Below are 13,810 nucleotides of genomic sequence, written 5' to 3' on the forward strand. Positions count from 1 at the left end.
ATCTTTTTTGTCTGAAATGATTTTGGGAACTATACAATATTTATACATGTTTGTGGTATTTCTCTTTTTAAAGGTAACCTGGCAGATATAAAAATTATTGAAGGTATGTAATCATGAATACATTATAAAAAAGTATATTTCACTGAGATAAGTATAAACACGAGATTCTGATTTGCTTTAACCTCTTACAGTCAACAGAGAGGTGAACTCATCAGTCTGCTGCTTCTCCTTTCACATTCCAGTTGTACGTATTTAATCTGTATATTAAGCGGTGTATCTGGACTAAAACTTTAAAGCACTAGCACAAAGCTCCAATACAAATTAAGATAAATATACACAGACATAAAAAAAGACACATTACCTTGGTATTCTTACATAATCTTCTATCACAGATAGACCTATCTGTCCATCCTTAGCTAGACCCCAAGAAAACACTTGGACTGAGATAAAGACATATGATTATGGTAGGGACATTAGATTGTGAGCCCGTTTGAGGTACAGCTAGTGACTTTGTGAAGCGCTGCGTAATATGTCTGCGGTATATAAATCCTGTGTAATAATAATATTCTGATCTAGCTTAGCATTAACAGAGGTTGCAGGAATACACACTCCCTGTTAACATAAGTATGATATAAGTTTTAATTTAAAATGTACCTATAAGAAAATCACAAAGCATTCCACACTAACTGATCCATGTTACAGCAAACAACTATAAATCAAGGTGGAGCTTTCCCTATCTTACCTACTCCAACCATTCAGGAAGATAAATGAGGACTGCTCTGTTTAGTACTACCCATGGTACCGGATTTTGTGTTCTCCGTAGAGCAGGGCAAGCCTACTAACCTGGTACACAAAGGAAGTTTATAAATCTGTTGGGGGGTAAAGGTATGGTTAATAAACTCAGCAATTTTCAAAATCCTTCTCTGATTTTTTGGCTCCAGGAGACAATACAGAAGTTAGTAGAAATCTCTCTGAAGTTAACTTTTTCCAGTGTTGAGCCCCTTGACCATGTATAAGTCAGGGTCGTCCATGGGCACAGAAACTTATATTCAGACAGGAAAACAAATATTTTAGGCAATTACCATAGAGCAGGAATCAAGAAATCAATGTTATTTTGAGTCAAAGAACTTCTGTTTACTACAAATGTGTTATCCATTCCCACTCTTGAAACATTCTTTCGGGTTCAAGACACTTGGAATGAAGAGGAGGAGTCAGCAGTTTTTGTTGTGGACAGGTGTTGTCATGTGGATAAGATATAAGAGCCACAACAAAAAAAAAGTAGATCCCAACAAAGTGAAGGAAGTCCACTCATAGAACACTGAAACAGGTAGTCCTATTGCAGGAATTATTCTGTTATTTTGTTGTGACAATTGAACAATTTTTGGATTTCTCACCAAGTTCTGTTTCAGTAACAATGGTCCCCATGACATAAAAAGAGGTCTGCCTAGCAATGACAGAATGATAAAAGCCTTACAAGAGTTCCAGCTATTCCCAACTCAAAATGAGCTAGTCCCAAACAATGTCAATTCAAAATAAACATATAATATAAAAATGCATAGGCTATGTGGTTACCTTGGAAGAAAACCACAAGATGCAATGAAATTATATGCAAAGCAAGGATTATCGAGTTCAGGCAGCCATTAAGAAAAAGCACCAGGCACATGCGGTATCCTCTTTATTAACAATCATGAACTATCAATCCTATTGGTTGTTTAGTGATCCAGCAATATGGATCACCAAAGGCAATCTGTACAGACGGTGGATCTTCACACAAGACTATCACAAATGTCTGCCTTGGGCGACAGAAATCTGGCTTCTATATAAAACTTTACTTTGCCCAGATTAGGCCAACATATGGCTCACTTTAACAGATCAAGTCTGGTCTACAGGTAAAACTTGTTGCATTAATGTTGATTTCCACCACATCTTGAATATCTTCAATATCTTTTTTGTCTGAAATGATTTTAGGAACTATACAATATTTATACATGTTTGTGGTATTTCTCTTTTTAAAGGTAACCTGGCAGGTTACTGGCATATAAAAATTATTGAAGGTATGTAATCATGAATACATTATAAAAAAGTATCTTTCACCGAGATAAGTATAAAGACGAGATTCTGATTTGCTTTAAGCCTCTTACAGTCAACAGAAAGGTGAACTCATCAGTCTGCTGCTTCTCCTTTCACATTCCAGTTGTACGTATTTAATCTGTATATTAAGCAGTGTATCTGGACTAAAAGTTTAAAAGCACTAGCACAAACCTCCAATACAAATTAAGATAAATATACACAGACATAAAAAAAAGACACATTACCTTGGTATTCTTACATAATCTTCTATCACAGATAGACCTATCTGTCCATCCTTAGCTAGACCCCAAGAAAACACTTGGCCTTTGTCATTGAGAGCCAACGTATGTGCTTCCCCACAGGAGACGGCGACAATATTCTGAGCATCGAGAGCTCCGACTTGTTCTGAAATATATATATAAGGATCAGTATCCCACCCAAAAACTACTAATAAAAGTGTACTTTGAGTAAATTACTACAGTGTATAGTTGCACAAGATACATGGGCTTTAAAAAAAATGAAAAAAGATCAGAAAGTTTAGTTAATACAGAACATAGAAAGTTTAATAGTGTTTATATAGCACTACTAGATAACAAAGATGTAGGCAGCATAAAATCTGAAAGCGCAAACCGACGGTAAACTGACTAGCGGTGGACAAACTAACAGGTCAGTCAGTAAAATTTAGGAGGCAGCGGGTAAATTTAAAGTGCATCTCTAGAGTACACTGGGGGGTTGTTAAGATTCAAGTTCTATTTTTTCAGTCTGCGATCCCCTTGGATAGATTGAGCCCTTTATTTGTACCGGTGAACATACCTTACTGTTGAGTCTCTGGGACAGAAAGTGAAGGGAAATGGTACATAGACAACATCAAACTATCAAGCAGCTCCAAGCTATTCATACTGTATTTAAACTAAAAAAGAAATAGGCTAACATACACATAACTAACAAACTAAAGTTTTATTTTATAGTTTGAAAAAGTTCTGTAGGAGAGCAGACACTACAAGGTGCACATGTGCAGTCCAGCATACAAACTTAGCATAGCTGGCTGTCGGGGAGTGAATGAACTGGTTTGGGCTTTCAATATGGCTGAAGATTCCAAACCTGATTGAAAACTGGGAGAAGTCACCGGCATCAGAGCGAACATTTTATTGAAGGAACATCAAGATATCACCTGTCCTTTCTGCAAAAACCCTGATTTTTAGTTTTTTTTTATTTCAAGATTTTTATTGAGAAAGTCAAATATAAGATCTATTCCACAGAAGAAGAATGCAGGCAAGGTTATCGTTAATTATACTCCAGTCAAGCTACTTCTTTTTAAACTAAATAACAGGGGATTTCCAGGCCCTAAGGGCCTGGAGGGCAAGCAATTTGTATTTTTTATCTTTAGCTCCTATTTAAGTACTAACACTAATTCCATTTAGAAATAAATATACTTTTTATAAACTTGTTTTATTGTAGAAATTGACATGCAATAAAGTTTGGTCTTTTGCTAAAGTTTTACTCATTATGTACATAGCTGTCTAGGGGTTACCAACAAATGAGCTGTGTACAGGAGCTACCATTACTGCCACAATGACAAAGCAATCGATTAGAACAGTGGTGGCATACCCTTTCGGACCCACGGACCACCAAATTTAACAGCTCTGGACCATGGGAACGGGATGTCTCTGAAAGGGGTGTCATGATTTTTTTGCCTTCCTCTTCTATGTCTTACAGGGTTTTATATCTGGGATATGTTTATTTCCCTAGTGGTTGAACCTACTATATAACTATGATGCCAGAACCCGCCCACTCTCCCATCGCAGGTCAACCTGCCCACTTCCTTCGGCCTGCGTTTGTGCGGGGGACATGGTCTGCGTCGAGAGACAAAGACCACCAAAATTTTCTTGCGGAGCACCGTTTGGCGACCGCTGGATTAGAAAGTCCAGACATCCACTACAGAAGAGGAAGAACTTGTTGAGTTTTGTTTTATTTCTCTTTATTCTCATTATCACACACAGCCATCCTCCAGGATAAAATACAACAATGAGTCAGATTATTCTACATGTACATCAATGGAGATTGCTCAGTTTTTTGTGAAACAAAAAGAGAAAAAGTGAAAGTGAAGCTACAATCATGAATCAGCATTTCCTCTTTCACTCTTAAAATTCAAACCATAAGTGGATGTTTTTTTTCCATTGACACCCACAATAACACTACAATACCTCAAAAACAACCCTTACCTGGCTTTTTTCTGCTTTTGTCATGTCCCAACTGTCCTAGATCATTGCATCCACAGGTATAAACTGTCCCATCATCCAAGACAAACACAGTATGCCTGCTGCCACATCCAACATCACAGATATTTTTATTTAGGAAGAAGTCACATCTTCTGGGTTCTGTGACAATTTCCTCATCAATTCCCCCTAGTCCTAGTTGTCCAAAGGAAGCATTTCCCCAGCACAACATGATCGATGGGATCCAGAGATCAGCGATATTCCAGGATTGCGGATTAAGGAACCTTTTTCTGTTATACCAATACGGAGAGCTGAAAGAGAATTAAAAGTTTGATCAGATATATTATATTAATTAGCTACCAGGGGAACATAAAAAAGGAATGTTAGTAGGAAGTATAATATACTATAATATACTTACAAGGCTGACATTTTCTAAACACCTCCCCCCCCGGATAGCTTTTATTATATAAGACAAGAATCCAAGATACAGTCAGGATGTTTCAGTTTGTCCTCTTCAGAGCAACCCCTGTCCCTATTCCCTTTACCTCTAACTAAATCCAAATAAATGATTACACTCCATGCCATGCAGTGCCACATAAATTACAGCTCTTTGGAGTCAATGCCTCACCCTTTGGGATTAAAAATATGACTCAGAACATAAAGCTTTTACAGTGAGTCTGGCATCTATAGCACATGCCAAATTCATTTAATCAGCATGTGAATACTGCTCACACCTCTAGATAATACCAAGTACGGTTCTCGGTTATGAGGAACAGCGGGATAAATAAAGACACATTTCACATCTCTGCTCTCGCTAAATTTTATGTCCACAGGAAAAAAAAAGGTGTACTTTGAAATATGATCATATTTGTGGCTCGCTGTATTTTATCTAAAACAAAAATTAGAAATGATGTCACAAAATGTCTGGGAGACAAGATGCTGAGGGCTAGTTTACAAGTATGATGAGGTTGTGGTTTGATAATTGTTTCCTCTTTGGTGGAAATTATACCCATAGTTAAGACCCTACATATGGTGTCTAATCTGTGGATGAAAAAAAGAAATGGGGGTGTTAAATAAACATTCCCTATCACCACTGACAAAAGTTCCAATAGCGGTATATTGGTTTCGGATGTCAAACAGCTGGCAGGGTGCCAGCCAGCAGGAGATGCTCCGGAATTGCTGTTCCCATCTCTGAACAAGCCCTTAGTATAGCAGAGATTTTAGATACAAGACAGAACAACTTAACACAGCACTTGATACAGTTTCCTCTGGCTTATTAAGGATGTCTGCCAACAGCATGTGTTGTATATTTGTTATACATACCATAGCTCTGATATTTAGACCCAATCATAAGGAGATCCGCAGAGATGATTAGTTACATATAAAGATTATAATTACATTCCAAGTGTATTTTGTTATTTTTACAACACAAACCTCCCAGTCCGCACAATTCTAGATTGATATAACAAAGGAGCATTCTTTCATTCCATTAAGTTTTAACAAAATGCAAAACATTCTAAAAATCAATGACTGTCTTAATTCTGTTGCAAGGCAGCACAATGTTTACAGACAGGTAAGGGGGATATGCTGTTTATACCGACGAGCAAAGCAACGTGATTATACTCTTATATATAACTCTATAGGTAGGCTAAGGACACTGGAAAAATAAAAAGCTGCAATTGGGATTTTTTGGATTTTACAGTGCAGAAGGTATGTTATAATCACAAGGCTGGCTATATTGAATTACCAGCATTTTGGCAAACAGAACTATTTGCATATATGTATTTCAACTGTGTAGCTAATGGGAAGGTATCCCATTAGCTACACTAATAACCTCACTCATAACCTCATCATACGCACGGCTCCAAGAGTTTTGTAGAGTTGCTTCAATTCTCTGAAATGGTCTTCCTTGCTCCTACTTTCCTCTCCTTTAAAAAAAAGCACTCAAAACCCATGCTTTCAAACCTGCCTACCCATCTTTTTCTGTCTCCTAAAACCCTCACTACTCACCTACCAATCCATGTAGCTCTCCTATTGTGCAATACTTACTAGAAAAATACTTCCCTAGCCACTCTCTTTGCTCCTCCAATGACCTACTAAAGACTTCCTCACTCATAACCTTACACACGCACGGTTACAAGACTTTTCTGGAGCTGCCCTGACTCTCTGAAATGGTCTGCCTTGTCCTATTCAGCGCCTACCTTCTGCTTGTTTAAAAGAACACTCAAAACCCATCTTTTCAATCTTGCCTACCAGTCTCCTTCTGTTTTCTAAAACCCTTACTACTTCCCTCCATTACATATCTCCCCTCCTATTCTGTATTACTCCCCCCCCCCCACCTAGATTGTAAGCTCATTGGGGCATGGCCCTCTCCCCCTCCTGTGTCACTGTCTGTATTTGTCTGCCAATTCCAACGCCTATTTATTGTAGACCACTGCATAATATATTGGCACTATAATAATCCTGTTTATTAACAAAAATGGCATGTGCCATAAAACACAAATCAGGGATGGCATTAAAAAAAATTTACATTTACAACCTGCATACATGCAGGATATAATGCTTATTTTAGGGGGCATGTAATGTAGGTGATTGCTTAATGACAGCAGCGAGAGGGTCGGCTTTAGGGGACTGGCTGCCACTAGCTGACCAGTTAGGATAGACATTACTTTCTTTTACAGCCCACCTAGACATAACCAGCATCCTGCATATGTAACATGGGAGAAATGGTATTTTGTATCTTTTGGACCAGCCCAGACTTCTACTTTAGAAGAAAAGTTGAATAACAGATGTTGCCTAGAGACAGAGAGACTTACCCTGATACAATGAATGACAACAAACACACTTATCATATGACAAGTTGTTCAAAGTACAGGTCAAAATAAAGTCCTATTTTAGTATGCTTCTAGATTTAAACAGACACACTGAAAATATAGTCTTACCATATGCTGAATTACCTATATACGTTCAATTTGTTCCACGTAAGGCTATGTATTGCTGTGAACATATTACTAACAGCAGTTTGTATAATACGATTGGAATATAGTGTACATAAGAGCGGTCTGTATATAGGAACCTGCAATGTTAGCCTCCTATAGACATGGTCTGCTCTCACACTATACTGTGAAACACATTTAAATGATGACCAGACACTGCACGATTTACAAAACACCTCACTTACCTCCTTTGTTAGCTTTGTCTGCACAACAGCCAGCAATACATTTTCATTACCAGTATCTGACTAATGTCATCTAGAAAAACATCTCCAGGCTCTCCACATTCACTGCAATGTTAAGATAAAATGCCTCTGGCACTCCTGGCAGGTTTTACTCATGCTCTGCCCAGCACTGCAGGCTATGAATGAAGATAAAATTTACTAAAATTTCCCTGACTCACTTGCCTAGGTAAATTGATAATAGTATGGCAATAAATGAGGGCAAATTTCTCTAATGAATCCCTGGACAGCAGTACAAAAAAAAAAAAAAAAAAAATCGAATTCCTTCCTTATGTCCCTGGTCCCCATAGACCCCCAACTTCTTTCCTTAAGTCCCTGGTCCCCACAGACCCCCTAAATTCATTCCCTATGTCCCTGGTCTCCATAGACCCCTGACTTCTTTCCTTAAGTCCCTGGTCCCCACAGACCCCCCCAAATTAATTCCCTATGTCCCTGGTCCCCATAGACCCCTGACTTCTTTCCTTATCTCCCTGGTCCCCATAGAACCCCGACTTCTTTCCTTATGTCCCTGGTCCCCATAGACCCCCCGACTTCTTTCCTTATGTCCCTGGTCCCCACAGACCCCCAAAATCATTCCTTATGTCCCTGGTCCCCATAGACCACTGACTTCTTTGCTTATGTCCCTGGTGCCCATGGACCCCCAACTTCTTTCCTTATGTCCCTGGTCCCCACAGACCCCTGACCTCTTCAGTAACCACCCAAAAACAGCCAGGTGGTCACCGAAAAGTACTGGGTGGTGCGTCCAACCAAAGGGGGCTGGGGAGAACACTGAATTACCCCGTATTATTATCTTCCCTTTTTACATATGCAGAGTTGGACAAAGTGGGACAAGTTCTCCAGGGGGCTAAACTCAGCTTCCATTTTATCTATGGTCCGGAGAATGATGACCCTTCAGTGTTGATTTCCTTATCCCCAATTCTTTTAGCACTACAATACCCTGAGCGAGTTAAAGCATCATTACAAAAGAACGTCCGGACACACATTTTATTTTTGATACATGGGAAAAGTTTTTTGCTACTATAAATTTCAGCACTAAACATTAATGCTTTCAATACAACAAAAGCGACACAGGGTGATCGTCATCTTCCCCGGCAACATCCCCCCCCAAACATCCCTATCCATGATTTCAATTCATTACATGGTACATGAAAAAGCTAGCAGGGGGGTGATCCTTATAAGCCCCAAATGTTGCAGATTCCAAGCAGCAGTTTGATCTCTGCAATATGTTAGGATGATGATGGAACCTTCCTCTTCTTTCTAACCTGTCTGTATTATAACAGCCATTTGTCCAGCACTTTCTGTACTTTTCCTGATTATTTTCAAGTCTCAGGAAACCCCGGCTATACCCGATGTCACCTACAGCTCAGGGGACACTCTGTGACCAGTAATAATAAAGCAAGAATAGGGAATAGGTGGCATTTTGATGATGCAGAAGGGATCATATCCTCAGTGAAGCCCCCCTGGGGTTGTATAGAATCCCCAGGTGGGACAGGTGGCCCCTATATGTTGGGTGACCACAGGCTGCTCAGACCAGCACCAGGCAGAATATTAGGAGACCAGACACTACTTACCCTGCACTGATATCACCTGTCACTAGCTGTCAGTGCACAATAACAACAACATGTCACACCCCCTGGGCGCACACACACACACCACTCACCTACAGCCTCCACGTCCAACCGCAGCCCCGGTTCAAAGCAGCGCCGTGACGTGCATCATGTGCGCGGTGACCGGGGGAGGGGGGTGGAACATTCCAGGGAGTTCTGGGTTACCGGGTGGGGGAGCCGCACCGAGCTGTGTCGTCGTCGTCGTGACGTCATCACACGCTAGACGCTGCTGGAAGGTGCCGGAACACTGAGGAACTGTTTACCGTGTCACGTGGGATAAAGGGGCGGGGCCGAGTGTGTGTACAAGGAGGGTTGTGTTGTTATGTGTGAGAAATGTACACAAATATAATAGAAAGTCACTGCTGTGTCAGTGTGAAGGTTCCATGTAGCCAGGTCATGGTATAGTGAGGTGTTAGTGGTAAACACCATTCACTGACGCTTCAAACACATTCTTTTAGTGGAATGTTTTTGTAACTTTATTGTAATAAAGTTACAAATCATTTGAAGAGGCAGGTTTTTAGTGCAGAAATTATTTACAATGTTTGATTTTTTGCTTTAAGACTTAAATGTCCAGGAGTTTATTCATCTTAGCAAGGTCAATATAGGAGGTAGTGGCCGATCCAAAAAAAAGATGCCAGAGGTGGCGACGAGGGCGCTTGCAGAGGTTGCAAGCATTGGGTGCTAGGGGAGTATATATATATATAATATTCATTTATTTCTACAGGTTTGCTGGATCAACCATGTTCTTCCATGATAAACGGCATCATTTATTAAAGCTCCCTAAGGCTGGAGAGGATACACTTTCATCAGTGAAGCTGGGAGATCCAGCAAACCTGGAATGGTCTTTTTCTATTTGCTAGCAAATGCTTTAAATCCTTGATCAGGTTTGCTGGATCTATTGCCATGGAGGTGTTTCTATGACCATTTTCAGTCACAATGGCATTCCGCTGCTTTTGTTCCCATAACCACACCATAGTAACTGATCCCTCCTTCATGATAAGCAGTGCTGCATGGGAATGGAGCCAATCTGTTACCAGATTAGGCTGGAAGATCCCACTATTGCAATGGCAGCAACACAGTACCAAATCATTTATTATGGGATTAGGCTGACCACTCTATTAAGATAACAGTGACGTGTATCATGGGCATCAACGTAGCTGCAAATTACTTAATTGTTCCACTTCCGTGGCAGTGTGGCCAATCCATCACTATGGAAACAGCGCAGTGACTAATCCATATGCTGTGCCATCTGGGTCAATATCAACATTACCATAGTAGTAGTGGTGTGACAAATCACTGAATTTCAGTAGCAATACTGTTGATCCTTCCATTCGGAATGCCACTGTCATTGTTATTGGTACCAGTTGGGTGACTGATCCTTCTGTTTCCTTCTCAATGAAGACAATCCCTTTTTCCCATGGAAGCAGCACAGTGGATGATCCATTTATTAGCATTGCAGCTTGGTTATCCTTTCTTCACTGCCAGTCAGTCAATGGCAATGTGACAGATCCCTCAGTCCCTATAGCAATACAACTTTAAAAAGTAAAACCCATCAGATATGGAAGACACAAGCCTTTAATCGATAATACTTTAATAGATGTATTTTTCACATACAGCATTGTAAGTATTTGGATATGACTTAGTATAAGTCTCTTAGGGCTTTATTTATGAAACAGGGAATCTGACATTCCCTTCATCATTTCCTGGTGGGAATAAAATACTGACATCGAAACACATGGACCTGGGGGATTCACACCATGGAAAGTTTGAAGGAATTTCTGATTACCTTATTTATAGACAGAACCCTTAAAGTTGCTATACAGCAGGTTGGAAGTGTAAAAGGAAGAAGCAACATGGGGAGCCAATCATTTCATGTCATGAGAAGGATGCTGATAGGAAGGGAAAGCAGAGTGGCAGAGAGTTGAACAAATCACTGTATTTCTTCCCCTTTTACTGTCCAGTCAGAAGTCAGGGCACATCCAAGACATGAGGGGAAGTGGGGTGATAAGGCCCTGTGTTGAAGGACCTCTGTGTATATCAGACAGGTTAAATGCCATGCAGCAGAGAGGGTTGTGGTGTAAAAAAGCATCTAAATCTGATGCTTATAATACAAACCCAATACCCACTGTTGCAGCCATAATAGTGGCCATTAGGCTAAGGGCATCTGGTAACAGAAATTGTACTGCAGAGGAAATCGCTCAATTGAAAATAAAAAAATGTTTTATAAGGTTTGCTGGATCACCCAGGTTCTTCCATGATACACTGGGCCTGATTTAATAAAGCTCTCCAAGGCTGGATGCGATACACTTTCATCAGTGATCCAGCAAACCTTGAATGGATTTCTTAAAAGTAATTTGCTACTTGTTAGCAAATGTTTTCAATCCTATACCAAATCAACTACAGGTTTGCTGGATCACCCAGCTTCACTGATGAAAGTGTATCCTCTCCAACCTTGGAGAGCTTTATTAAATCAGGCCCAATGACCTATGGTCATCTCAGGCTTTATCTCCTTTACCCTCTCCCACAATCATCTTAAGATAGATGCCATACCAAAGTAGTATATCTTCAGTTGAAATATGGTCCTAAACCATTAAACCTTTATTAATGATGGCTCAAACATTTGCCAATACTTATTAAACCTAGTGCTCAGATCTCGACAGGCATAAAGACCTACTGTTAAAGTACATCCCGTCCCTCTTCATCAAATACAGTGAAATCTGTTTTTTAGATATAGAAATCCATTTACCTGTTTTGGAGATTCCAGACAATATATTCAGAATTTTCTAAGATATTGGTAAAAGAAGAAAATGCTTTTTTACTTTTCATTATAACAAAAATAGAATAGTAAGATAATGCTACTTTGAGCTGAAGTTTGCTATATGACAGGCAGAGGCACATGTTGTCATGACCTCAACATCTTGAAATCAGAGAGGCAGTTTTGTTAACCTTTTCTATGCAGTTCAGATGTTTTTCTGATTAGTCAGATTGATGGGGGCTTGGTTTTGCTGTGAGCAGTGCATATCAGATACTAGCACCTGTTAGCAGAAACTGCAAGCGCAAGTTGGCAAATGTAGACTTCAGAGTTTATAACCAGCAGTGGTGTAGATTCAAACCTTTACTTGTATTATGTGAGTTCTTCTATATACTAATATATTATAATTACATTAGTTGTAAGCTAGATCATGGTAAACAAGGAAATGTGTTTTACGAATCTGTGATGGTGCTTTAGTTCATTTACTGAATTTTTGTTTTCTTCAACCTTTTATAAGGATATAGTTATGCTTTGATATCTGACAGCAGATGGCACTACATAATTCCTTCTGTAACATCTACTCCCATTTTATATTCAACCTTAAGAAATACGTTTTACACAGATTTAGTTATCAGGGGCTGTTAATTTAATTTAAATCTAAATTGTAACCATATCCCTTAGCAAATATTTCAATTTGGATTATTTTTTATTCCCTACATCATAGCAAAGTTGTTAGTTTAGTCTGAGAGTTCGACTTTTGGGTCAGTTTATCTTATGCCTGACTATGATACTAGTTGTAGACATGTAAAGGTTTTTATAAAACAAAAGGTGATGGCAGGAGCTTATGAATTATTATTACACAGTATTTATATAGCGCTGACATATTATGCATCGCTGTACAAGTCCATAGTCATGTCACAAGCTGTCCCTCAAAGGAGCTCACAATTTAATGTCCCTACCATAATCATCATCACATAATCACATGTCTTTTATCTTTTATATAGTCTAAGGTCAGTTTTTGGGAAGAATCCAATTAACCCAATTGCATGTTTTCGGAATGTGGGAGGAACCTGGAGTACCCGGAGGAAAACCACACAAACACAGGGAGAACCTGCAAACTCCATGCAGATAGTGTCCTGGCTGAGATTCAAACCTGGGATCCAGCGCTGCAAAGGCCAAAGTGCTAACCACTGAGCCACCGTGCTATAAGATCTATTAGTTACATACCTTCCTCTAGGAGCCTGTGTTAGTACTTCAGTCCTTTTATAGGTCAGCTTCCATATAGGCCTTACACCCTGAGACTGAATCAACATATCTGCTCTTATAAGTAGAGAATACAACTTAATAGCTTTCCTTGGGAACTAATGTTACACTATTATAACAACTAAAGAGAGGTGATTGTTTTTTTTCCTCAAATTATTTATATGTGAATTAGAAAAGCCACAGAATACAGAACATTGGCTAAAAATACAAATATACCAGAAACACATGCAGGCTTACAAGCAGTGTACAGGACAAGGAATCTTATGAACTGTAAAGATAAGCAAAATGCTAATACATTTAGGTCAGCCCGATCATATTAAAAACCCAACTTATGAGGAAATAGGAGTATAAAGGCTAATATATTGCATATATATATATATATATATATATAAAATTTATATATTATATAAATGACCATGTTGCTATAGAAGGGGGACTTGATACTATGCAGAGAATGACAATCAGAGTGTTGGTAATTGCATACAATTTCTGACAGTTTTCATGATTATTAGATAATTAAAGGTGGATTTTGCTGGTTGCAGGCATCTTACTGTGTCCCTGATACAACTTTAGTGTCACATTGTTATTGTCGAGGGGATGACAGGGTTACTTTAAATATCAAACCAACCCTTAATAAGCAAGCTTTCATGCACATAATTAATCTGTT

General features: G+C 39.2%; 1 protein-coding gene across 2 annotated transcripts; it reads right to left on the reverse strand.

Moving 5' to 3' along the window:
* Positions 1 to 448: 448 nt before the first annotated feature.
* Positions 449 to 9,353, reverse strand: LOC140339699 (probable E3 ubiquitin-protein ligase HERC4). 2 transcript variants are annotated; one of them, XM_072424504.1, is made up of 3 exons: positions 4,705 to 4,798; positions 4,293 to 4,597; positions 449 to 2,475 (listed from the first exon to the last, which is right to left on the reverse strand). In XM_072424504.1, exons 1-3 carry the CDS (start codon positions 4,713 to 4,715, stop codon positions 2,312 to 2,314), a joined length of 480 nt encoding a protein of 159 aa, XP_072280605.1. In that variant the 5' UTR covers positions 4,716 to 4,798; the 3' UTR covers positions 449 to 2,311. The 2 variants fall into 2 exon arrangements, with proteins under 2 accessions (XP_072280605.1, XP_072280606.1); XM_072424505.1 differs by lacking the exon at positions 4,705 to 4,798 and adding an exon at positions 9,182 to 9,353 and having other exon boundaries at positions 451 to 2,475.
* Between the last annotated feature and the right edge of the window lie 4,457 nt (positions 9,354 to 13,810).

Source organism: Pyxicephalus adspersus, chromosome 10 (assembly GCF_032062135.1).
Source record: "Pyxicephalus adspersus chromosome 10, UCB_Pads_2.0, whole genome shotgun sequence".
NCBI classification, from domain to species: domain Eukaryota; kingdom Metazoa; phylum Chordata; class Amphibia; order Anura; family Pyxicephalidae; genus Pyxicephalus; species Pyxicephalus adspersus.